The 26,944-nt window shown below is 34.2% G+C and overlaps 3 protein-coding genes across 5 annotated transcripts; 2 read left to right on the top strand and 1 right to left on the bottom strand.

The window, feature by feature from the left end:
- Positions 1–773: 773 nt before the first annotated feature.
- Positions 774–7,758, top strand: LOC141692345 (autophagy-related protein 3). 2 transcript variants are annotated; one of them, XM_074497149.1, is made up of 10 exons: positions 774–1,177; positions 1,825–1,895; positions 2,766–2,882; positions 2,951–3,114; positions 3,469–3,554; positions 3,673–3,724; positions 4,216–4,281; positions 5,769–5,896; positions 6,943–7,040; positions 7,465–7,758. In XM_074497149.1, the coding sequence occupies exons 1-9, from the start codon at positions 1,017–1,019 to the stop codon at positions 7,037–7,039; spliced, it is 942 nt and encodes a 313-aa protein (XP_074353250.1). In that variant the 5' UTR covers positions 774–1,016; the 3' UTR covers position 7,040; positions 7,465–7,758. The 2 variants fall into 2 exon arrangements, with proteins under 2 accessions (XP_074353250.1, XP_074353249.1); XM_074497148.1 differs by having other exon boundaries at positions 775–1,177; positions 6,943–7,045.
- Positions 7,759–8,331: 573 nt separating this feature from the next.
- Positions 8,332–12,857, bottom strand: LOC141693502 (uncharacterized). Of its 2 annotated transcripts, none has more exons than XM_074498630.1 (4): positions 12,234–12,852; positions 10,486–10,729; positions 9,580–9,673; positions 8,332–8,892 (listed from the first exon to the last, which is right to left on the bottom strand). In XM_074498630.1, the coding sequence occupies exons 1-4, from the start codon at positions 12,650–12,652 to the stop codon at positions 8,615–8,617; spliced, it is 1,035 nt and encodes a 344-aa protein (XP_074354731.1). In that variant the 5' UTR covers positions 12,653–12,852; the 3' UTR covers positions 8,332–8,614. The 2 variants fall into 2 exon arrangements, with proteins under 2 accessions (XP_074354731.1, XP_074354733.1); XM_074498632.1 differs by having other exon boundaries at positions 8,835–8,943; positions 12,234–12,857.
- A 2,221-nt stretch (positions 12,858–15,078) lies between these two features.
- LOC141692019 (uncharacterized) lies at positions 15,079–16,497 on the top strand. The gene is made up of 6 exons (XM_074496765.1): positions 15,079–15,150; positions 15,224–15,403; positions 15,491–15,759; positions 15,854–16,091; positions 16,167–16,340; positions 16,435–16,497. Exons 1-6 carry the CDS (start codon positions 15,079–15,081, stop codon positions 16,495–16,497), a joined length of 996 nt encoding a protein of 331 aa, XP_074352866.1.
- Positions 16,498–26,944: the final 10,447 nt, after the last annotated feature.

The raw sequence follows: 26,944 nt of genomic DNA, 5'->3' as shown, positions 1-26,944 counted from the left end.
ATAAATGTGATCTTAAATTTTTTGTCAGCCTATTGGAAATAAATTCAACATTAAATATGAGAACATTCTATCATGGAAATAGATAGTTTGATAAAGCCTCAAGTATCGAGTTATTTATTTTAGAAATTTTTTATTTCAGTGTTTTTGAAATATTTAAATATTTCTTACAAATTTGTGCATACACTATTGTTCATAATTATGCCTCAAATAATATTTCTAGCCGGAGAGCTGCGTTTCACACCAAAGAGCACCAATAAATAGAGTTTTAGGTTATAACCCAGCTCAGTATGTTTGATTTTCAAAATACCGAAGTGATAATTCAATTTCGATATCAAAAACTACTATCGAATTACAAACGGTTCAGTCTCATTTATAAAATCACATGCACAATCACATGAAAACGATGAACAAAAACACTTTAGTTTAATTAAAAATACGTAAACTTTAAGATTAAAATCATTAAATTAATTTGCTTTTTCCGAAATGGACAGCCATATTTTAAATAATAACATTAGAAATCTGACTTAGTATATAAAATGATAAATAATAAAATATTATTAAATTAAATTCGAAAAAAAATCCAAAAATTCTAAAATACCGCATTTCACTCGTAAGAGATACAACTTCTTTTTTTGACGTAAGCTTTTTTGCTTATAACTTATGTGATAAATGAGGACTATGGCTTGTCGAACCACCAAGGTTTGATTCTCTCCTAGCGCGTTATTATAACAGATATTAAGTTATAAGTGAGAGATACAACTTTACTGAACTACAATCTCTTAAACTTTAAATAATCCATGTATCGAATTATAGTTTGGACACGGAAACCAAAGTCCTGTGACCGATCAATAATCAATTAATTATACGTACATTTTATATATAACACGGCTGTGCTGGGCTCCTGCTTTGCTTTGCGGTCACTCTTAATCCATATATTTTTATCTAGGGTTTCAAATTCAATCATTTTTACGATCACGATCTGCCAGTGAATTATTATCATCAAATCGAATTGAACGATGGTGTTGAAAGACAAGCTACATGGAGTGTTCAAAGGCACGGTGGAGAGGATGACCAATCCCCGAACTGTCTCTGCTTTTAAAGAGAAAGGCGTTCTTAGCATCAATGAATTCGTTCTCGCTGGTGATAATCTCGTCTCTAAATGCCCTACTTGGTCTTGGTATGCACATCTCTCTCTCTCCTCTCTCTCTCTCTCTCCCTCCCTCCCTCGCTCTCTCTCTCTCTCCCCCTCTCTCTCCCTCTCCCTCTCTCTCTGTCACTCTCTCTCCCTTTACCTCTCTCTCCCCCTCCCTCTCTCTCCCTCCCTTTACCTCTCTCTCTCTCTCCCTCCCTCCCTCCCTCTGTATATATACGTGCGTGATTGGATTTCCTAAATTGTACTATAATTAGCTACTGATTTTCTTGTAGTGCTTTATTTGGTAGATTTGTATTTATTTTTGTTTTTGTTTGTGTTGCGTAGAGAATACGAATCTATTGAATTGTTATGAACAGCCTTGCTGGAAAGTATTTATATGTAACAAATCAGTTGATCTGTTGACTCCGATATTGATCCTCAATATCAGCATTCGATCAGGCAATAAACTCCATAGTGCCACATAGGCTAGTCAGACTTGTTAGTCATTGATGCTGCGGATTGAATTTTGATGGAATATGATGCAGCTCTATTGCATATGCTACAGTAGTATCTGTGACTGTAGTTGGTACACATATTGATCAATAGGGTTGTATTGAAGGATATGGAAAAAATAATTTATTGGTTGGTTTAGGTGTAAAGTTCTTATAAAAAATTATTTTATTGATTGACAGGGAATCCGGTGAACCAAGCAAGAGGAAGTCATATTTGCCTGTTGATAAACAATTCTTGATAACCAGAAATGGTAAATTTAATCTCCATATCCCTGGAATGTTTAGTTTCCTATAAGATGGTTTTTCATTTTTAACTAAATAGATGGTTTTGTTTTTGTTATAGAAACTTGTTATTTCATAATTGATTGTGATGAATAACTTTTATTATCTATTGTAGTTGTAGTATCTTTAGTTAACATGAGTATATAATATTGAGTATGAGAAAATTGCGGGCTCTGCATCTTGGATAAAAAACCTGTTAAAAACTCTTAATGATTTTGACTTTCTGAGTAAATGCATTTTGGTAGGTAATTGAAGCTACTCCAGGAGTCTCTCAGTCCATTCCCTAAATTAAATATAAACTATTGGATCCTACTAACGTAGGACATGAATAGGTATTCTCACTCCAACAATATTATTACTTAATTCATTCCTTATTATTTATTTAATTATTAAAAAACACTTTTTATCTAAGAGTACATACACATAAGAGAGAGAAAGTGATTGTTGTTAATAGTTTATTATATAAGTTCGGAGAAGAGAGAGGTTACTTATAAATAAGTAATGAGGAGAAGATCATAGAGTGTTGGAGTAGTTTTTTCCCTCCTCATTCCTTACATTTTAGTCTAGGAGCATAAATAGCTAACCCCTGGGAGTTGCTCTTAAGTAAAGGAACCAATGAATTTTTACTAGGACTTTTTATATTAATACCTTTGCATTGACATGTGACATAATATTAACCTTCTGCAAACAGTCTACTGAGGATAGTTGTACATGGCATAATTAAGAAAATTTCTCCATTCTTTCCACTGTCTCCAAAGTTACTTGTTTCCCTCTCTTCAGCTGTGAGGTATTAGTTCCTCGCTAGTGTACAATTTTTATTAATTTGAGTGCCTGTGTAGTCCCTTGCATGCGTAGAGCATCAGCTGTGGAAGAAGAATATGAAGCTGCTGGGGGTGAAGTTTTAGTTGATGATGACGATAATGATGGATGGCTGGCAACTCATGGAAAACCAAAAGGTATGCTTCAGTTCAAGATAATAATTTCAAAATTTAAGTCCTTTCTTCTAACTTTTGCTGTATATTAGATGGGAAAACTGAAGAGGAAAATTTGCCTTCTATGGAGACACTAGAAATTAGCAAGAAGAACACTATCCAATCAATCTCTTCGCACTTTGGAGGTGAAGAAGAGGAAGATATTCCAGACATGGATGAATATGAAGATCCTGATAACCTTATTGAAACAGATCCTGTAAGATTTGTATTAGTGTTTATTTGGAATGTTCTCTTATATCATGCAAAGACTTGATGCTGTTATGTTAGCATTAATTGTGAACTAAGATAATTGATGTTGAGCATGCACTAATCGTACAACTAATGAGCAGATTTATTTAATGATGGTTAAATTCTTTACTCTTAAATGTTAATTTTGATGAAATCAGATTATTATTCAACAGCATGTTTTTTAAGTCGGTGATAGATTAACGATAAAATACATAAATTATACGGATAAAATGCATAAATTATACGGATATTCTCCCTTCGATTATATACTGCACTATTTATAATTCACAAGTAATTGCCTAAAACGTTTACCTTGCTACAGGCAACGCTTCAGTCTTCATATCTTGTGGCTCATGAACCTGATGATGATAATATTTTACGAACTCGAACATACGATGTTAGCATCACGTATGTTCTACTTACTCTCTTTTTTACTATAGAATACCAATGTCTTCATGATGTTACTTACCGGGATCCCTTGTCATTAGTAATGATAGTTTCTTTATGCAAATTTTAATTTTTTCAGGTATGATAAATATTATCAAACTCCTCGTGTCTGGCTTACTGGATATGACGAGGTTAGTGACAGTAACTACATCATTGTTATAGCATAAACCCATGAATGTAGGATGCAAACAGTTAGATTCTATTCTTCTTAGAATGACTATATAATAGGAAGGTGCCAGGACTTTCCGGGCTTATAAGTGTGTACTATTAATTGATAAGTACTATTGCACTACCGTGACAATGTTGGCTAATTAAAGATTATAATTTCTGTCTCTTTGTGCAATTAAGTGTCCACCTAAAATATAATTATACAATCAGATTGAATGGACATTGGATATACAAGTTCCACGACGAGATTCATGTTAGGTGTTTCGTAGTGAATACTTGAGCAAGAAGGCTTAGGATTAAGATAGTTGAACTTTAATGTTTGTACCCATGGTTTGACTTATAAACAATATTTGACAACTTTAGTTTCATCAAATTGTATATTTTTTTTTTGCATATTATAATATAGTTGGTTAATCTGGAAATTTTGATCGAGGGCTCTATAAATATTTTGTAGTCAAGGATGCTCCTTCACCCAGAACTTGTTCTTGAGGATGTTAGTCAAGACCATGCACGCAAAACGGTAGGATACTCTGACCTGTCATTTCCTTTTGTTACTATTTTTTAAAGTTGGTTATAATTGTAATTTCTGAAGCATAACCCAACTAGAATGTTAATATTACACTTCATAGCCTTGTTTAAATTTCTGAAGATGGACTCCAACAATGGTTGTTCTACCCTGTCCTTGTTGAAACAAAGTTGAAATGTTTTTATTGACAACCTTCTACTGATGTAAGTTTATTTTTTTTTGAAATCACAATATCTCGATTTAAATGAAAGAATATTAATAAGTGATTCGAAGATATTTTTATAATATTGATGTCTCATAAATCAATTAATTCAAATGTTATATTTCTTTAAGATGAATTGACTCGATTCCTAGAGGCTATGTTACTCGGACTCGGCTAGAAGTGTCCAACATAGATACGTGTTCAAGTATCGGACTCGTCAACATTTTGGAAAATATGCATGTTTTTTGCTTAAAATAAGTGTCTGAGTCCGAGTGTCCATGTCCAAGTGTCGAGTATCCGACACAGGTACTCGAAGGTAAAATGAAGAGTCTGAGTAACATAGCCTAGAGGTATAAGTGTCAAGTGTTATCCTGCGACTCTGCTAGTGCTTATTTTTATTGTTGTATGCCGACTTTTGTAATTTAGTATATATAAACTAGCTGTCTTTTATAGTCACATTGCATATGTATCTCAGCAGCCTATCTATACTTGTCACCGAGTTATTAGCTACAAACTTCACAGCAGATATTGGCATGCAGTACAGCTGTCTATACGGCTGTTACCTGTGTGCATATATGCATGATAATATGAGTAAAGGCATTGCAAACACATGCATAATATAGTCTATAAAAATATGTACTAATATGAATCATCTTTGAACCCGAACACACAAGTGATTCTTTGTATATTACCAATAGTCTTGAGTGTAAACCTTTGGTCATGTTTGCTACATAATATTTCAAACCATTTTGTATATCAGTTAAATGTGCTAAGCTTAACCAGATTTCTAGGTAATAGCACCTTGTACCGTTCGAGTGAATTTCCTGAGATATGTTCTTGTATATTTTACTGATGTGAAATGGGAAGATTTCTTTCCTGGGCGTCAAAATTTTCTAGGATGTTCAGTAAATTAGCTTACTGATCAGTATGTGTTTAAATACTAGTACCTTGATATGTTTCTGGATGTGTGTTGATTCGCCATAAATCTTCTTTTCAAACCTGTTAAAACTCTCTTCTTTGCATGGGGTTTTCTGGTTTAGAGATAATATGGTTTTAAAAAGATCATATGCTATATGCTTCATTCTTTTTTACTCATTATTTTTTTGAGGTAATATTGTATACCTGCTCTGTTTTGCTAAGAAGTGTTGAGAATATTGAGGCTACTTCCATTATGTATAAATTTGATGCGATATTCTTTTCTGTGTGTTAATTTTTTCCATTTGCTTTTGCTCAAGTCTTCTATTTTAATTTCCTTTCCCTCAAACTTCATCGAACTCAGGTAACAATTGAAGATCATCCGCACTTGCCCGGAAAACATGCATCTGTACATCCTTGCCGACATGGGGATGTGATGAAGAAAATTATTGATGTTCTAATGTCACGAGGAGTAGAACCAGAAGTGGACAAGTAATTTTTTATTTTATTTATTTCAGTTTTTCATGCGCTAAAAAGACTGAAAATATTTATTTTTACTTCTTAATGATAACATTATACTATTATAGTATATGGATTTCTACAGCAAGGTAGTGGAGTGATTACAGTTTAGACTTTATAAAGCTTGGGATATAAAAGAAAAATGAAAAAGTTGAGAAGCAAATAAACTATGTGTCTTCCTAAATTGCTCAGCCACCATTGCAATTGAAAAGCTCATGTTTACATAAATTATACTCCCTGAAGTCCCTTTGAATAGTTTACATTTATGAGGAAGTGCCCGACACGCATTTTAAGGTGCATAAAAAGTATAGTTATGTAACTTATTTTTACAATTTTCTTTTTCTGAATAAAAGTTTAATGTTTTAATTTTTATTTAGAAAAACAAAATTGTAAAAAAAAAATATAGAACTATACTTTATATGCACCTTAAAATGCGTGTCGAACACTTTCTAAAAAATGTAAACAATTGAAAGGGACGGAGGGAGTAGTTTACTTGCTCCAATCAGAGTACAGTATATCAGCATCTCCCTACTGCACATCTTTGTGTATGCCTCCTTCCCGTTTTGGCTCTTAAATCGCACCTGTAAAAGATAAGATGCTACGGTCAATGCTTGTAGACTGTAGTAAAAATAAAATGTAGTAAGACCCTTCAGATAATTCAATATATTTCTTGATTGCACAAATCTGATCTTTTGAATTCTTGATTTTGGAAAAATCAGTTAAGATTGGTCAAATGGGAGTACCGTGAAGAAGCAAACATAATTTTTAAGTGTTCTAGCTGCTATTACAAAGTTAAATTACTAAATAATATTGAATTACTTCACTTCTGTCCAGGCACAGAGCTAGAAATAGACATATTAAATATCTTTGTTCCCTTACATTCATTTGCAATAAATGCAAACAACCTATATAGTATATATTTAAGCTCTCAAACCATGCGTGTTTATGTTTTGCTTCTTTTCCATCTGTTGAGCTGCTTTTTAAGATCATTTTAAATTAAATTAATCTATTGTTTTTAGGTACCTATTCTTATTCTTAAAATTTGTGGCTTCTGTGATTCCAACCATCGAATATGATTATACCATGGACTTCGATCTTGGTAGCTCCAGTACTTGATGTAAGGTGATTTTGCACTTCTCTTTTGCGTTCCATTGAATGTTCTGTACAGTATATATCTCTTGAAACTGTGGGGTTTATATATTTGTAAAAGTTTGCACATCTATAGAATTCTAGTGAGGTACGTGTGCTCTTGAAACCGTTGGGTTTATGTATTTGATTCTTGCTTTTCTGTGCTCTCTTGCTGTATCTTTTTTTTTGGTAAATAATGTTCCATTAAATTAAGATTTCATATACAGTTTAAAACGCCAGTATATTCATAGTAACTTCATTAGGAGTCACTGTATCCTTGTTTTCATTTGATTTGTCATCTTACTAATTATTGGCATAAAATTCATGGTCAATTTCCCAATTTGCAGTAAGCTTGAATATATTTTGGTAGATTAGGTATGGGATATAAACCCTTTTTAATCTACCTCTTGCAGATTATTTTATGTTTGGAAGATGAGCTCTCTGCCTGAATGATGTAAAGCTAAAGCAGTCGACATGGAGGAGTTGCTTGGTTCTTGTTACCTAATGATTGCACATAATTTATGAAATTTGTGAAGACTATTCTTAACTAGACCTGATACATTTGTTGCCGTGCAGATTTTTCACTTTGTAAATCAGTTCACACTTTTACCTTGATCTTTAAACTAAGAACAAGTTGCAAAAACATTCAAATCGTATTTACAATGCAATTATGAACGGCTGAACCCTAAATTTCCGAATACATGAAATATTCATGAGAAACATACTTGGAGTGAGTTTGGTTTATTATGGTTAAGTACTTCAATCTGAAGTCATAATTCATTGGTATCTTATTCACTGTCCCTTACATGTCTAAAATAATTGTCAGTTTGACTTTTAAAATGCTTCTTGTGGAGCAAAAGAAACATATAATACTCATAATTTAATTTAAAATTTATATCTTAAGATAGGAATTTAGATTCTAAAATTTAATTTGCTATAAAATTTAAATTTTGATGAGTAAAGTTCTTTGTATTTGCTCCACACTCCAGAATGTACAAACGTAACACAATGTGTTTAATTGTTAGCTTAGGTACACAAGGTGCACATTAGCCCTAGTTTAAGTACACAAACTGCAACCAACTCTATACATGAACTGAATTGTACTTTCTGACTTTCTGTTGTGGTCCTCTTAGTTGTAGTTGTATGAACACCATCAGGAGTCTGGTACAATGACAACATCACACATAATCTGACAGAGTATGGATACTATCAGGAGCTTGGTACAATGACATAACATCACCCCACTTTACATTCTCCCAATAACTATATACAACATCATAAATTCATAATTGCAATTCTAGTGCAAAAAATAAATTTCGAAGAAACCAAAGATTCATATTACAGAGACTAGTAGGTACGAAATGTTACATTGTTACTATGTGATTGTACTTAAAAACGTATAATAAGCTAAACAAACTCTCAGTGCAAAGGCATCGGAACCTTACAGGGAGGCACCTAGTCATATCGGCAAATGATGATCAAGCCCTAATGGCTTCAATCACAACTACAATTAAGAGTGCCATTACCACTTTAGTCATATTGGCCCTGATAAAGTAATATTGATCAGGCCCGACCAGCTCGAGTTACAACTACAACTAAGAGGACCACAACAGAAAGTAGTAAAGAAGTTCTCAGGTTGTCTTCAAATAAGTCAGTAGCTTTGCCAGTTTTCTCACTTTCGGGAGGCATAAACAACTTGTTGATCACATCCGTTATCTTGTCTATTACTTCCATAATTTTGGCCTTTGTGTTGTTGAAAATCCAACTCAATAATCCCACCGCTAATTCTGGATCATCGGAGTCCTTATCTAAGTCAGCACTCTCACCTACATTCTTATCAACTGCATGCTCAGGGAATTTTATATCAGCATACTAATAGTAGAGCATGCAAACTGTCAATGTTGTTAATGCATGTCAGCAGGAGGACAAACATCGACGATGCAAATAAAAGGTCATGAAAAGCTCGGTAAAAAACGTTAACTGGGAAAATATTTCCCTAAGACTAGTGTTGATGCATATTTATTTTTAATTTTATCAACTAAGCAAAAAGTCATTCCTATTCCATTGCGGTCCCAGAAAGCTCTAAAGATTTGGGTTTTAAACAGAACACACAGAGACGTGAGCGCTCCCACACACACACTATGTCCAAAAGAGAACTTGCAAGGAATTCTAAATTAGTGCCCTATTCTTTAAAAAACCAATATCTACAAACTTGTGTCATTTTTACAGTTGTAGCACATCATATAATAATACTAGATCATATTCTTAACGAAATTGCATATAGACGAAAACACACACACACACACAGCACAGCAAAGGAGTATAACAGTCTACCTAATCTTTTATTATATTTTTAGATGAAGGGGAATTCATTGACCTCTCTTGCCCTAAATAAAAATTTACAATAAATTGTGCATCAACTCCAGAGTTTGAGTATTATAAATGACAGTGTATATATCTTAAAAAGTTACTGAAAAGAATATAACTGATTCAAGAGAACTCTTAAATCATGTTAATATTATACAAACCTTTGAGAAATGAATCTCTAAGTTCTCGCACCACATCATTATTCATAACAGCATCCCAGACAGCCTTATCAGATGATAATGATACCACCATTCTCTATAAAAAAATTATATTTACAGATATAAATTAGAGGATATTAGGATAATAATTATCAAGATATAATAAATTGCAGATATTTATCCAAAAAAGATCTACATGTATATAACTTTACGAGAAAATTATTGATTTCGAAGAACATCTTGTAAGTTGTAACACCAAACATTCAAAGTTGTAATTATCAATATAAGCACATACAGCTCTACATTTTAAGCTCCTGAATATATAAATAGCACCCATTATTTTTTAAATTATTTAAGTTGATCACATTAAATTTTTTATAGTATGCAAAAAAAATAAACAGGTAAATATGCAAGACTATGTATAAAGCACTGGATTATTCTTAGTAACTTCATGCACCTCAAAAGTAGATGTGCAGGAGCAAGAAGTTCATGGTAGGAGAAACATTGAAAGACATTCCGACAATTTTTAGGTTCATATGGAATAGCAATACTAATATCCTGATTGGCTTTTAATAATTAATTAATACGAAACAGAAATTGGGAATATAACACTGATGAATTCTTTTATAAACAAAACCACAATAGGCCTTAGACAATTTCTCCATGACATCATAATATTTTCAGATCACTGAGCTAGGTCTCACATATACATCTATATTAAACTAGATAGAAAATTCTGCACGTTGAGTATCTTCTGAGGAGGTGTCCACAAAATTCATTATGTTTAGTCCAGGTTTGAAGTCCAATCTCAATATTTACTGATAACTGTAAAAGCTCTAAAAAGAGCAAATGTATATTATAGTAGAACCTTTCAAAATTTTACAACATAAAAGATTAAAGAAGTCTCACCTGTACAGCTGGTTCAGTCTGCAACAAATGTAAAGCATTCCAAACTCTGTCAGACCCTAGAGGTTTTAAGAACCTTGAGTTCCATGGCTGTAGTGAGGGCTCCATCCAATCAACTTCTGACCCAACTGAAGGAACTTTGCGTATCAGATTAGTTGGACTATATATATGATTTGCTACATCCTTGTCTGAATCATAAGCAGCTCTGTCCTTAATGAGTTGTGAATAGGACACTGGTTCAAGGACCCTAGAAAGATATCCATTGAGGAAAAGGAAGATGCATTAGAAAATGCAAGAAGTGCCAGAGCTCATACAGCTCTTCTTGTTGATCCATAACCACACTCATCGACAATTTCTTAAACAATAAATCATTTTTAGTTTCACCTCGTTCACAGTAAAAAAATCCTTAAAACAAGGGACTCTAAGATGTAGAGGACAGTCCTTTAGCAAAAAAATGACAAAATAAGACTTCAGTAACGTTTGCATTCGAAATAGAAAAGTAATCCAGCAACAAGGTGGCAACCTAATGCTGCATCATGCATTACTTGAATTGTGCTCTGACATCTGAGCAGCATCACTTTGTGATTCACAAGCAATTCTTGTGGGACCTAAAATGTTAAATTGATTTGACAGCCCTTCTTGAAAAAAATGTAAGTCCAGAAGGATATTATTTTCGTTCTTTCAAGTCAAAATCTTTAAATCCACAGTTTCTATGCCCTTTAATACTTAAAAAAAAGGAATAGAAAATTAAACTTCACAGTCAACATTAGTGATTTCATTTTAGTATTTCACATTCTATTCTTATATTTCATCTCGAGAGATTCAAGGCACAAAAAGAATAACAACCTGAGTTCTTAATCAAATTAGGCCGTTGTCCATTTTTTCCATCATTGTCTCCGGTGATATCAGGACTCGTACTGAACATATCTAAAATTTTGCTCTATATTGGAGGTTTTAGGGGTTACAATCATGTAGCTTGAAACCATCATCTAAAGATTCCTGAGTCGTGAGATATCTCAATTGATTCTAGTTTACGTACATTACAAAAACGACGAAAGCATGTTTGCTCTTAACTGTTCCCATATCACTCTAAACATTAGGTGCACTTATTACAACAAAACATACAAAAAGAAAGACAAAACCTCTCACACCTCAACCCTTAATAAACATTATATGCATTAAAGTAATAAAGAATAGTTGTTTAGTACTAAACTACTAATCATTCATCTTATCAATGGTCAATCTGTATCATAAACTAATTCTACTCTATATATATGATATCCCAACTTTCATATTAAAAGGTCACCATCAGTCATCAATAAAACAAATTCTTTCAATACACGGACTCACACACAAAACCTCATTATTCTTGCTTGGAATGAATAGGTATTTGCTGTATTGCAACTTGAACGCTACGGTTAATGAAATTTGTCTTGATCAATCAAACACTATTCGAATATTCAATCAACCCAACATTTTTAAATAAGTAAGAAGATACTAGTAAACATCTTTGTTCCTATTGTACTAAACATAGTTATCATCACCCTCATTATAATATCACAAAACAAACATAATTAACAACTATCTCATTTCATTAAAAAGTAATTACACTGCATCAATATCACAACAAATGAACAATGGAAACATCTTAAAATCTCAAACAAACAACTAATTGACTCACATGCAAATCAAGAGTATCTAAGAAGCAAATTAAATAAATTCGATACGAACACAAAATGAAATACACTCACTGCTGAAGAGAAGAAACTGCATGTTGAATTTCATCAACAGAAGGAACAGACCCAAAAACAAAACGGTCCTCTCCATAATCATCAAACCTCACATCCTCAGATTCTTGGAATACCTCATGATCAATACACTCCCATTGATCATCAAATTCATCACTAACACTACTAGCAGATGAAGAAAAAGTCCAAGAAACAGGAACACTAGTCTGGTTTCTTGAAAAAGGAGAAGAAGGGGAATTAGTAGTGATCAAAAGGGTATTTGAAGCAGTGGATTTGCAAGAAGAAGATGAAGTTGTAATGGGTTTTGAACAAGGGCTTGTGGGTGTGTGAGAAAATGATTCAGTTGCAACACTGGTGCCTCCAGCAGCCCTTTGAACTGTTCTTAACATGCCTCCATTTGCAGCACCAAGTGACCTCCTCATGATGTGTGTATATGTGTGTGTAAATGTGCCCTATGTGTTTGTAAAGAAGTGATAAGATTGGTGTAATAGATTTTTGGTAAAAGTATAAGAGGGGATTGGAGATGCTATCTGACAAAAAGGAGGACTATCCACTTTCACAAAGTTTAGAATCTTGTAACTTGCGAGTACAAATGAAGTGATGATGTTTGAATGTATAGTTAGTAGTACGCGTTCCTCCTGTTAACATATTCCAATTCCATGTTCTCATTTGTACAAATTACAATCGGGGTACTCTTTTTCACGATAAAACATAGATTTAATTACACGAAGATGTACTCAATTTTAATTTTTTTTCACAAAACTGGCCAACTTTTAATAATAGGCAGCCGCATGACTCTGTTTTAATAATTTTAACACGCGATTGCATTCCGTCAGTTGCATCTAACGGACGTTACATATCCCCAATTTTTTAATTAAACAGGGGGCTAAATTGGTAAAAAAACATAAATTGTACTCTCATAACACCTCTATTATTGTCACATAGGTCATATAATTTCCCTCCAAAAAAAACTCTCAATTCCCCAACCGCTCAGAAAAAATTCTAAATTGAAGGCAGACTGAAACTTGAATCAGAGTAAAAATGGCTTGGAGACTAAGGCACAAGGAAGATGAAGATTTCTTTAAACCCTATCAATGTCCCGAATATACTGGCAATTGATATACTCCTTACTTGCATGTATATTTTCGTTAACAATGATCATAAAATTGGGGATTTTGTTTGTTTTGATAAATGAATGTGTATGTAATGTGATTTTTCGCATGTTAAGTATATTTTTGCACTTACTTGTAACTGATCTTATCATAGTGTTACAAGGGTTTGTTTGAAGTAATTATCCGATTGTGTTTGCATAAAATGTTTTAGTTTAGTTACTGATTGTGTCTTGGGTGTTTTTTTATGTCAGATGACGAGCTTTTCTCAATTAAACTGTATTTTGATGGTGAACTGATAGATACCCCTAAGAGATATAATGGTGGTTCTGTTGTATTTGTGGATTTATGTGATAGTAATGCTATTAGCCTACTAGAGATCAAAAGTATGTTAGTTGAAAGTGGATCAAAGGGTGGGTATGATATATTGTACTATAAAATACAAACAACAATGGAACATGGTTTATTTGAGTTAGAGACAGATGCTGATTTTATGCTAATGTGTACATTGATATCTAATAAGGAAAGACCTAGGACAGATAGATATGTAGAGTTATTTGTTACTCAGCCACTTGAGCCATTAGATGTTATCCCTAGTCAAGAAGAAATTAATATGGACAATCAATTTATACAATCTACACAACAAGAAATGGATGAGGAACAAGAATTAAGGGAATTAGAAAATATTGTCAAAGATTTCTCAGATCCTGTGGATAGTGATGAGTATGAATTGAATGTGAGTGATAGTGATGATGAGTCTTGGCACTCAGATGCCTCAAGCAAGGATGAGAGTGATGATGATCTGGTGTTTGAAAAAAATGTTGATAAATTGGTGTTTGAAGATCATGAAACCCCTGAAGTGCCTCAAAATGATGACAATGTGGGTACAGATGAGGAGAATGTGTATGCTGGGAGTGATGATGAGAGGATGGCACCTAATTCTACTGATGAAGATGGGCCACAATTTCCAGAATTCAATGAAGAGGTGGATATGGAAAGACCTGTCTTTGAGCTTGGTATGTTGTTCAAAAGTTCTCAGATTTTTAGGAAAGATGTAAGGAATCATTCAATCATGGATAGAAGACCAGTTGAGCTTGTTAAAAACTATGGAAGGAAGATCAAATATGTGTGCAAAAAACCTTGTAAATGGACTGTTTATGTTTCTCCTTTTAATAACTCCAACATATCAGATAAGAACATTGGTCAGTAAACATACTTGCATGCCTATATTTGAACACAAACAAATCAATTCAGTCTGGCTTGCAAAGCATTATGAGAAGGAAATTAGGATGAACCATGAATGGCCAGTTAAAGCATTTCATAAAAAAAATCTTTAATGACTTGAAATGTCAAGTGTCAAAGCATGTTGTTTATAGGGCTAAGACCAGAGCACTCCTAAAGATCAATGACACTCACAAATCACAGTTTGGTCAGGTATGGGATTATGGATATGAATTGAAGAGGGTGTTGCCTGAAAGCACTGTCAAAATATTGTGTGAAGATCCTGAGCCTGGTGAAGAGAGTGGGAGGTTTATGAGAATATATATATGTTTGGGGCCATTGAAGATAACTTTTGTTCAGTTCTGCAGACATTTAGTAGGCCTGGATGGTTGCCACCTTAAAGGACCATTTGGTGGGCAACTCTTGGCAGCAGTTGGGGTAGATGTCAATGATGGCATGTATATCCAATTTCCTGGGCATTTGTAGAATCTGAATCAACAGAATCCTGAAAGTGGTTCATGGAGCTATTGACCCAAGACTTGAAGATTCAAAATGATGCAGATTGGACCTTCATCTCTGATAGGCAGAAAGTATGTGTTTTTCCTTATGCATCATTTATGCAGATTAATGCAATTGACTAATTTCCATTTATGCAACATGTAGGGACTTATTAATGCACTAGAGGGTGTGGTATCAAATGCTGAACATAGATTCTGTGTTATGCATTTGTACCAAAATATGCACAAGGAATTCAAAGGAGTGGCACTGAGACAACTCCTGTGGAAGGCTGCTAGGTCTAGCACTGATTGGGAGTTCAATTTATATATGAACAAGATGAAGGAGGTACAAATGTAATTATATGTGTTATAGTTACATTTTACTCACAACTATAGCACTGATTATTCTTATACCTATATCTCTGTAACATAGCTTGTTGTTAAGTGTCATGATTGGCTAATGGCCAAGCCCAAAATACAGTGGACAGGGGCTGCTTTCAAAACACATGCTCACAGTGATATGTTTGTTAACAATCACTGTGAAGTGTTTAATAGCTCTATAAGGAAGTTTAGAGACTTACCTATAATAACCATGTTCGGAGAGTTGCACAAGTCAGTGATTAAAAGAATCCAAGTGAGGAGAGATAAGTTGGCTGCAAGAGAAACATTGATATGTCCTAGTGCACTTAAGAAATTGGAAAAGTAAGTACTCCCTTCACATTTTATGTAGAGCAGTTCACTTTGTTAAGTACTCACTTTTATTTGGACTAATATTTGTGTCATCTTTTCTATGTAGAGCAATTCAATATGCTGAAAATTGTGCAGTTTCATGGTCTGGAGGGACCAAATATTTGGTAACTTGCACAGATGGGGGTCATGAGCTGGTGGTTATTCTACAGAATAAGACATGCACCTGCAGAAAATGGGATCTTACTGGGATCACATGCTATCATGCTTGTGCATATATAGATGTGAAGAATGAACCTTGGGAAATGCATATACACAAATGTTACAGCAAGGAAGAGTACATGAAGGTATGTAGTCACAAGAAATTCATATACACAAATAACTAGTACTCATTTTACTGATATGAACTATTTGTTAAACAGCTCTACAGTTGCACACTGGACCCCATTGTAGGACCTGAATTTTGGCAACCAACTACTGAACCAAGGCCCTTACCCCCAAATGTTAAGATCCCTGCAGGAATGCCAAAGAAAAAAAGGGTCACAAAAAATGACATCCCTTCTGATCCCACAAAATTGAGCAAGATTGGCACCATTGTGAATTGTAAAGCAAGGGGGCACTACTGCTTAATTTTAATATGTCAATATCTTGCAGTTTTAATAATTACTAACATTTAATGGAAATTTACAGAAAAATGATGCTATAAAAAAAGCAGCTGAAGAGGGAATTGTGCCTCAACAAACCTGGTCATAATTCAAGAACTTGTGCACTTAAGGTACAAGTCTGTATACTACAGTTTCTGTAATTTCATTTTTAAGTTCTTAGGGTACTTGTTCCTAATGGTTCTTTTCAAAATATTTCATGAATTAATAGTAACAAAAGGTGCAAGAGGGCAATTCCTCTATAAATCCCTCAACAGAGCAAGACCAACAAAGAATACATGAGATGATGCAACAGCATGAAGATAGACATAATCATGAAACCCAAGGTAGCTCAACATCTGCCTTTCAAGAACAAACCAGGAAAGACTACCCAAAGAGGAAGAGATGAATGCCATGTTTTATGATTGTAGTTGGATTTGATAAGAATGGTGGTTTAGTAGTAACATAGGAGAGCATATTTATGATTGTCATGTTGTGTGGTTGGGACTGCTAGTGGGCATTTGACACTACACCATATATGGGCTATTGCAACCCCAAAAAAGTGTAGTAAAAGATACCAAATATGTTACAATAGAGGTTTTTGCAACATTTTTACGAAAATTCGGCGTTGCATTTACTGCCATTGCAATAGAAACCTATAGCAACATTTTTTGGACTTATTGCAACATTTAAATGTGTCACAATAACTCGCTTTATTGCAACATTTTTGCCAGTTTTAGCAACATATTGATGGTGTTGCAATAAAATACTGCAACACTTTCCTGTAATATTTTGGAGTCTAATGTGTTACAAAAGTCAATTTATTGCAACATTTTTATGTAACACTTTTTTCCTATTCGCATAATTTATCATTTTTAGCAACATTTTACTGCAACACTTGTGTTCCTATTGTAATGCTTTTAATAGTTTTAGCAACATTGTAGTGCAACACTTGTGTTCATATTGTAATGTTTTTTAATAGTTTTAGCAACATTAATTTGCAACACTTTTTATTACTCTAAGTTTGAATATCCTGTTTGAAATGTCAAAAACCATCCCAAAATCACAAGTTGTCAATAGATCTGGATTTCACATTTCCAATTCCGGCTAGATGGCAAATCCAACAAAATACAAGTCAATAAGGCCCAAGAAATGGCTTATACCAGAAGATCATCTTGCAGTTACGTCTAGTACTAAATCCAAAGTCGAAACACATAGTCGACCTATATCGTTACACCATAAATCTAGACAAAACATAGTATATTTTCATGTCTAAGTTACATACCAAAAGCAAACATTTATAAAATAAAAGTACTGAACAACATTAAGCATCATGAATTTCATTAAGATCGTCCTCGTCACTTTCAGGCTCACGATCACCATCCTCTTCTTCATTGTTGTCCTCACTTTCATCATTGTCCGCGCATAATTCTTCAAGATCAATTTGTTTAAAATCTGGATTGATTTCTCCAAGCTTTACTATGACCTTGGTAACTTTTTCAGAAACCTTTTTATCTACCATCTCCTGCATTTCATCCATCAATTCTTCCCTTATTGTCTTCTTCAAATCCTCCATATCAGCAGGAGTAGTACTGGAACTAAGAAGCTGTTGTTGCTGATCCTTTTTCAATTTCCTACATTTCCCAGATCTGTCTAGAAGCCAATTGGGACCATGGCTGGGTTTTTTGACTTGGTCATCACCGGTGATATTTTCAGCATTGGGAGTCTACCAATAAACAATAATACAAACACATTAAAAATGAGTGTCACTCTGAATAATAAAAATTATATGATATTGTAAAGATGGAAATGACTAAAACAATTAAGTAAATTGCATTGGTACCTTATATTGTCGTCTTGGTTCCCGTTTGCGAGTTTTTGAGTAAATATCATCTTTTGGAGCTAATTCAGATGGATCAATTTCTTTTCCTCTTTCTACGAAAAAATGCAAAGAATGGCATTATGTCAAACCAATATAATGCAAGAAAACGGAAATGCGATGATTAAAACAGAGAAAAGGAAATCAATTTTTAAACGCTAGACATACAATTTTCTCGCCAATTTGAGCAAAACTTTTACGACCAGCTGTGTGTGTTTCTACAATCAACGTACGATTTTTTGCATTTTTCCTAGCTCGATCCTGATTATCCAATAAGGTGCAGAAATATAAAATAAGTTCCACCAATTTTTCAAAAAAACATTGCGATAAGGTGGACATCTAACTAAGTGATTGATATAAAAATACATATACCTGAACTTCTTCATTCCCCCAATATTTAAGAAGCACCTTGAATTCTTCAAGTGGAATGACATTAGGCTTGTTTTTCAGCCTGTCGTCATCATTATCATAAGCAAGATATGGATTATGCTTAACTCGGCTTTTGTGCAGCCTCCACAGAGCACCAATGGTCCGTAATGTGTAAGTTATTCCCTCTTCGGGAATCTCATATTTTGTCTAAATAAACTAAGTTCAATTATTAGCTGCCTTTTACATCTCAGGGATATAGAGTGTCAATATTAATTAATCATATACTATGAACCAAAATACAAAATAGATATTATACATAGATTATTTTTTGTGTTTACTTTCACAAATTTCCATAAATCCTCCTTGAGTTGCTCAGGAACTCTATGCCAATTAATTGAATCAAGGGGGACAGACTGCCTACCCAATGTCCCCAAAAAATCCTTGAATTCAGACAAGGTTTTGTCATCATCAGCCACGGCCTGTAACTCCTTGTTCAGCTTAATAATCTTCTTCTCATCTTCTTTTCTTGTGTACACAGCTTTCATTAAAGTGGGTCATATACGCTTCCTCTTCTTTTCTGGACCAAAAAGTTGTACAAAAGATTAAGCCAAGAACCTATTCAAATTGTTGAACCAAGCCAATAGTAGCAAAAACAGATATTACCAGGAGATGTGGCTTCCTCATGAGTTTCTTCTTCACATGGCTGACACCATCATCAGTTTTGTTTTTTTCCTTTTCTAATGTTTTTTGGCGTTCTTTCATCAAGTTATAAGCCTCCATTGAACCAATACCCTGATTACTAAACTTTTTTGGTGGTGCCACTCTCTGAGAAAAGGTTGGTGATATATCTTTAGGCAAGGGAGGGGGAGGTGGTAAAACAGGGGATGATGGTTCAGTTACTGGAGGTTCAATTATCGGAGGGGTAGACTTTCGAGATGGAGGATGAAGTGAGTTTTCAGACTGTTAGTAGTTATTAACACAATTAAAAATAGTGTAAGAACCAAAAACTGCTAAAAAGTCCACAACACAAATGAAATTACATACCTGTGTAGATGAAGGACCTACGGTCCTTGAACGTGTCATTGGCGCCCTGCCAATAGGATTGGACACTTTCTTCACCGTTTTAGCTTTAATCTTGAAAGATTGTTTTTCTTTAGCAACCTTCTTAGCAACCATGTCTTCGTCGTCTTCAGCTTCGCAGCTATCTTGTCCATGAACGTACTCCCCATCAAGTTCCAAGTCATCATCCACTTGAACTTTTTCTTTGTTCTTATTGGTCAGACCATCAGCGATGCTTTTTAATCCCAACTCTTCAATTTTCTTTTTATTTTCTACTACCTGCACCATCCTTTTCTTCTCATACTCTGTTATCTGATAGAGAAAACATAAATTTTAAGTTAGACTCAAGGCAGTTATGGTAGAAGAATAACTACCAGATTGAACTTATTACCTTTGGAACAACTTTCTTTGAGTTTCCCTGCTCATTCTCAGCCTCGGGATTATCAACAAGCAAACGACGACTAGTTCTTTGTTTCTGTAGTCCGTCTATCGTCACAAACTTACGCTTTGCTTCTAAACCTGTTGGTACATTAAGTGGATACAAAATATTATTTTGACACCACAATACATGAGTAATAACCAAAAAGTATGAACACAACTCGACAAAATAAATATACCTTCAAAAAAATGAGTTCTTGGTCGCACAATCACATATGGCTGCATCTGTGGTTTAGGCTCCACAGATTTGTCAACAATCTCATCAACATAAAATTCCAACCTATCCCCTTCAACTGTCTGTACAAACTCCTGTAAGTCGTGATCATTGTCAATAAGCTTCCAACCAGTTGGCACCTTTTTAACATAAACACCGCCTATTTCTCCATATTTGACATCATCCTTCACATATTCCATCACGACAGTGTACGAGAACCTATCAGAATCAACATATTCCACTATCTCCTTACATAAACCACCAACATATCTTGTCTTTGTGAACTGTCCCTTGTGGAAAAATCTGAGAATGTAATCCTTAGACGCCATCCTAAAAATAAGAACATTTTAAGAAAAAATAGTAATTGAAACGTGCACAAATATGACAAAGGGAAATAAAATAAAAACTAACACGAATAATAGAAACACTGACTAGAACAAAAAAATGAACTGAATACCACATTTATATTTGAATAAGAGACTACAAATGATTTTTTTAACTTAAACTACCACAATTAGATTTTACAATAAAAAAAAAAAAAAACACGAATAATGGAAACACAACAGATTTTATGAACAAGAGAAATAGAACACCAAATTTGCACAAAAATCAACTAAATACAACATTTTTTTACAAGGAATACAAATGATTCTTTTAATTTAAACTACCACAATTGAAACTGATCAAAATATTAAATAACTACAAAGTAGCAGAACTATAAAAAGAAAATAAATTCTCTTTTTGTCAGATTTCATTATTATCTACTTCTTCATCAGGGGTAACCGAAATTTGTTTTATCGGAACGTCATCTCTGCACCAACTCATGATATCATCTGTAGGTAATCGTTCTTCGGTGATTTCTACTACTGCATTTATCTCGTCTTCTACATCAGAATACTGATCCTTCGAAAATTTCTTGATGACAAAATACACATTCTTTTCAGTAGGGTCTTCTACATTGAAGACTTGCTGAACTTGTGTAGCTAAAATGAAAGGATCATCTTTTTCATATAATTTATTAAAATTCACTCTTGTTAACCCATGACAATCCTTTTCTTTTTGATACCCAACAACACCTAAATATGACTACAGCCAGTGCTCCCCAGTAGTCAACCTCAATGATGTCTTCAATTGCGCCATAATAACCAACTTCCCCAACTACTGGATTTTTGTCTTTAATAGTCGCGAAACTAGTGGTTAAAGCAGTGAGGAAGACACCATTATTCTGTGTAGTACACCTACTATCTCTCTGCTTGGTGTGAAATCTGAACCCGTTGACAATATAACCCGTAAATTGCTTAGCTGCCCGATGAGGCCCTCTTGCCAAAGACGACATTCATTGATATGTCATTTTTGTTTCGAACCACCTCTTTTAACCACTTGTGAAATTCAGTTGCATGTGTTCTTTCACGTTTATACTTCTTTACCTTCGCATCTTTTTCAACCAAGCTACGGTGTTCACTGCAATTATAATAACACCAAATTAGCACAAGATTATGATGGTTTACAGTTTTATAAAATTTGGATCAGCTTTCTTTGTTCCCAGAAACACTTACTTTTTAAGCTTCTCGATTTCTTCGTTGTCACAGTTGAATAATATGTATCGATGAGCCTTAGTCCATACTTTATCTTCTAGGTGTATAGATTTCCCATCTTTTCTTTTACGAGATCCAATAGGATATCCAGCATCTTTGTTACAGTCCTTCTGATCACTTCTGTTTTTATACTGCTCATCAAAAAATCGAGAACAAAATGATAAACATTCTTCAACCAAGTACCCCTCAGCTATGCACCCCTCTGGCTTGCTCCTATTTCGAACGTAGGATTTCAACTTGCACAAATACCTTTCAACTTCAAACATCCACCTTAAGTGCACCGGACCTCTAAATTCGATTTCCTTACACAAGTGAATTGGTAAGTGAACCATTATGTCGAAAAACGCAGGTGGACAGATCATTTCAAGTTCATAAAGTATCTCAATGATTTCATTTTGTAACTTCTCAACATCTTCTAATTCGATGACTTTGCCACATATACCCCGAAAAAATGCCCCCAACCTCATTAAAGGTATTGCTACCTCAGCTTTTAGAGTTTTAACCACAACAAATTGTAATAGAAATTGAAGAATAAAATGTGCGTCATGACTCTTATAACCCGATATCTTCTGCTCATTCATTTGAACACAGCGGCTAATATTAGAGGAAGATATGTGGGGTAACTTAGCATTCATCAGAACTGAACAAAAGATTTCTTTTTCTTTTTTGGTCATATCAAAACTAGCTGCCCTAATTTTAACATGTTTGTTATCATCACATCTGACTAGATGAAGATCTTTCCTAATCCCCATTTCTTCTAGATCTTGACGAGCACTAAGATGATCTTTTGTCCTGCCCCCGATATTTAATAAAGTACCCGAAATTTTATCACAAATGTTCTTTTCAATATGCATCACATCTAGGTTATGCCTTACCATATTACAGCTCCAATATGGTAACTCAAAAAAGATGGACTTTTTCTTCCAAGGGCAATCTGATGAAGAACCCCTATGTTTTTTCTGTTGCTTCCCGAAGTCATTCTCATAGCCACACAAAAGATGCTCAACCTCTGTTCCTGTTAACAGTTCAGGACTTTCTAGCAATTCTACATCCCCATTGAATCTCCGCCTATCAGACCTCCACTTGTGGTCGGGAGGAAGAAATTTTATGTGGTTTAAATATACCACTTTCTTGCTATGTTTTAAATATGTTGACGAAGTCTCGTAGTGGCATGAAGGGCAGGCTAGTTTACCTTTCGTGCTCCAACCCGATAAAACTGCATATCCCGGAAAGTCACTTATCGTCCATAAGAGGCCTGCGTGCAGCCTAAATGTGGTGTCTACCCTTGCATCATAAGTTTCTATCCCAACCTCCCATAATTCTTTCAATTCTTTGATTAACGGCTGCATATAAACATCAATCTCGTTGTCAGGATAAATAGGGCCAGGAATTAAGGTTGAAAGAATTAAATTTTCAGGTTTCATGATTAACCAAGGGGGAAGGTTGTAATTCACTAGCACAACTGGCCAGGTGCTATGAGAAATATTCATTGACCGATATGGATTAAATCCGTCGGCAGCTAATCCTAACCTAACATTTCGCATTTCTACCCCGAATTCTGGATATTTGGTATCTAGCGACTTCCAGCCCTTGCCGTCAGCCGGATGCCTCAACTTGCCATCCTTTTTTCGTGGTAACGCATGCCATGTCATTGAGTTAGAATAATCAGAGCTCAGGAACATTTTTTGCAGCCTTGGCTTCAAAGGAAAATACCTTAGCACTTTTGCTGGGACTTTATGTTCCTTCGACTTAGATATATCCATATTAAGCCCATTTTTATCTTCAACTACTTTCCACCTAGATGTTTTACACTTTTTGCAAATATCCAGCCCCTCATTTTCAGCCCAAAATAGCATGCAGTCATTTGGACATGCATGTATTTTTTGGTAATCAAGACCCAAGTCTTTAATCATAACCTTGGCTGAACTGAAAGATGATGGCACGTTAACGTTGGGAAAAGCCTCCTTTATTTAGTCAAGCAAATCGCTAAATGCCGCCTCGCTAAATCCATGAATGCACTTTAGTTGGTAAAGCCTAACTATGAAACTTAAACGAGTAAAATTTTTAGACTCGGGATATAAAGGCTGCCTACCCTCGTTAACAAGCCTATAAAATTTCCTCGCATCAGCATTCATTCCCTTTCTAACTCCGTGTTCACCAGTATCATTACCAGTATCATATACAATTTGCATCATCGCCTCGAACTCATACCTATATCAGTATCCATCTCATCCATGTCGCCGATCATGTTTTCTATCCTAAGGGTTGAGACCTCGTAAATCCATTCAAGATAATGGGGAAAAGGACCATTACATACGAGATGCTCACGTATACCCTTGGCATTACTCCAGAAACGATTACTACAGGTTTTACAAGGACACGTTAACTCCTTTCCTACGGCATATTTATAAACTGCTATCGTAACAAAAGCTTCCACCCCCTTCCTATATTTATCACTGTACTTAGGAAGAAATATTCATTTCTCTCCTTCAACATCCATTTTCTACAAAAATAAATTGGACAAAAAAACAAAGTATATCAAATACTAACAAAGACAGAGAGACAGTAGAGACAGAGCATATATATTACAACATTAACATGCTCTTATCGTACTTAAAATTAAAACTTTAAACCTTAATTAATAGCCTCAAGTTTTAAACCTTAATTAATGACAACATTACAACATCAAGCTCAATAGAAATTAACACAAACAAATCCATTTAAAACAACAAACAATATACCACAAACAGTCCAACAAAATCATAAATTACCAAATATCTACTAAATTACAAGAATAAATCACAAATATAAGAACAATTTAACAGGAGGGTTATATATCACAACAAAATTAACACATATATTCAACTAATTAATTCAAAAATCCAACAAATTTCACATACACTGTCTTTCAGGTAAAGTTGTTCACATGCATACATATATATACAAGTATAAGCATAAAAAGATGAGTAAAATACCTCTAATTGAATCTTTACTTCAATTTTTGCACAAATCTTGCTCAATTAGGTTTGGGGTTTTAGGCTTCGACTTAATTGGAGATGAGAGTGTGGGGGACAGAGAGAACGAGAGAGGAAAGGAGAGTCGTGAGGGGGGAGAGAGGAGCTTCGGGAGAGAGTGGTCGGGAGAGAATGGTCGGGAGAGAGAGGGAGATAGATGAGAGAGAGTGAGTAATATTTTGTTTAATTAGGTGTTAGAAATATTTTGTCTGAAAATTTTTGGCGTATAAACATCCCGCCCAATGAAAATCCCGCCTATAATTTTAGTGAAAAAGAATAAAAAGTGTTTCGTTTATTGTAACACTTTATAATAGTATTGTAATTGTATTGAAAATTTCAAAACTCTCATTTTACTTGCAACATTTTTATAATTTATGTAACGGTTTTAAAAGTATTGCAATAGATTACCAAGTTTTATGTTTTTAGCAACACTTTATGCAACACTAATACATATTGGGCTTGCAATAGCCCATATATGGTGTAGTGTGATATGGCTAAATCTTAAGGATTGCTCTATTTTTGACCATTCGGTTGTTGGTTATGTAATAGTTGGTTTTAAAGGTTTCAAGCCTTCCTTTTGTAGGCCAGAATTTGGTTACCAAACTATGTTATTTTATGGCCAACAATGTATTATGACATACATGTTATGCTTTGGAATTAAATAGTTTTATGTGTAATACTAATTAAGTTATTCTCTATAAACATATAATCATAGGCTAAAGACACACTTAATTGATAAAAATATAAAAATTACAACCTTCAAACATCTTCTTTTACATCATCAACAGATGGTACATTCCAAATAAAGAAGAACACAAACAAAATGATTAAAAAAATGCACCCTATTTTCCATCTTCTAGCTTGCAATTTTGTCTTCTCCACTTCAACTTGTAGTCCCTTGCACCTCTGGCAACCATCAACCCACCTGAAGAACCCACAACCACGACTACCAAGAGCACAACCAAGAAATTTTCGACCGTCGTTAGCCTATGTTCGAGCAGTCATCTCCACAGCCCAACTTCCGCAAAAGCATTCATATGCCATGGTGTATCAGTGTGTGCAAGTTACTGATTTTGCAGTTGGAGTTATACAAATTTAGAGTTGTATGTGTTTATATAGATATACAGCTCATTATATAGGAAAATAGTTGTTCAAATAAAGTTTTCCGATTTTACCTTTCATTTTTAACATCTGTTAGATGCAACTGACGGATTGCAATCGCGTGTTAAAAATATTAAAGAAGAGTCGTGCGGCTGCCTATTTTTAAAAGTCAGCCAGTTTTGTGCAAAAAATTATAATTGAGGCCATCTTCGTGCAATTAAGTCTAAAACATACTCCCTCCGTCCTTTTGATTTCTTATCAAAAAGATTGGGTACGGAGTTTAAGAAATATGTATAAAATAGTGAAAAAAAGAAAGAAAAATGTGTGAAGTGGTGAGATCCATTTGATACTTAATGTATAAAATGGAGATAGTGGAATAAAAGTAGTGTGAAAATGGAAGAAAAGTGGGAAAATGGTGGGACCCATTGACTATTTTTGGTAAGTTTTGAAATGTACAAAAATGAATGGAACATCCCAAAAAGAAAATTATAAAGGAATCAAAGGGACGGAGGGAGTAAAAATTTGCTTCAATTTATCGGTCTATTTCAACTTTTAATATAATCTTATATTTCAAAAATCAACTCATCTTCACATATTTTTTATTTATATTACCAAGAACAACCCTATTTTATATAGTATAGTTAATTAATGTAATTAATTTTTAAAATTATTTTTTAATATATATAATTTGTTAAAAGTGAACATGTATTTTAAAAATGAGGGAGTACGATGTGATGAAATTAAAACTTTAAAACCAAATCAAAAAGTTAAAAAAAGGTAGCTGTCCATTAGCCAAACCGACCGAAACCGGCCGAGCCAAATCGAAAAAATTGAATTTTACGATTTACAAACGGTTTGGTTCAGTTGCATATTAACATTTGAAAAATTCA

The sequence above is a fragment of the Apium graveolens genome, chromosome 10 (assembly GCF_009905375.1).
Source record: "Apium graveolens cultivar Ventura chromosome 10, ASM990537v1, whole genome shotgun sequence".
Taxonomy (NCBI): Eukaryota; Viridiplantae; Streptophyta; class Magnoliopsida; order Apiales; family Apiaceae; genus Apium; species Apium graveolens.
Note: the sequence above shows the minus strand (reverse complement) of the source record. Positions and strands in the feature narration are given on the sequence as shown.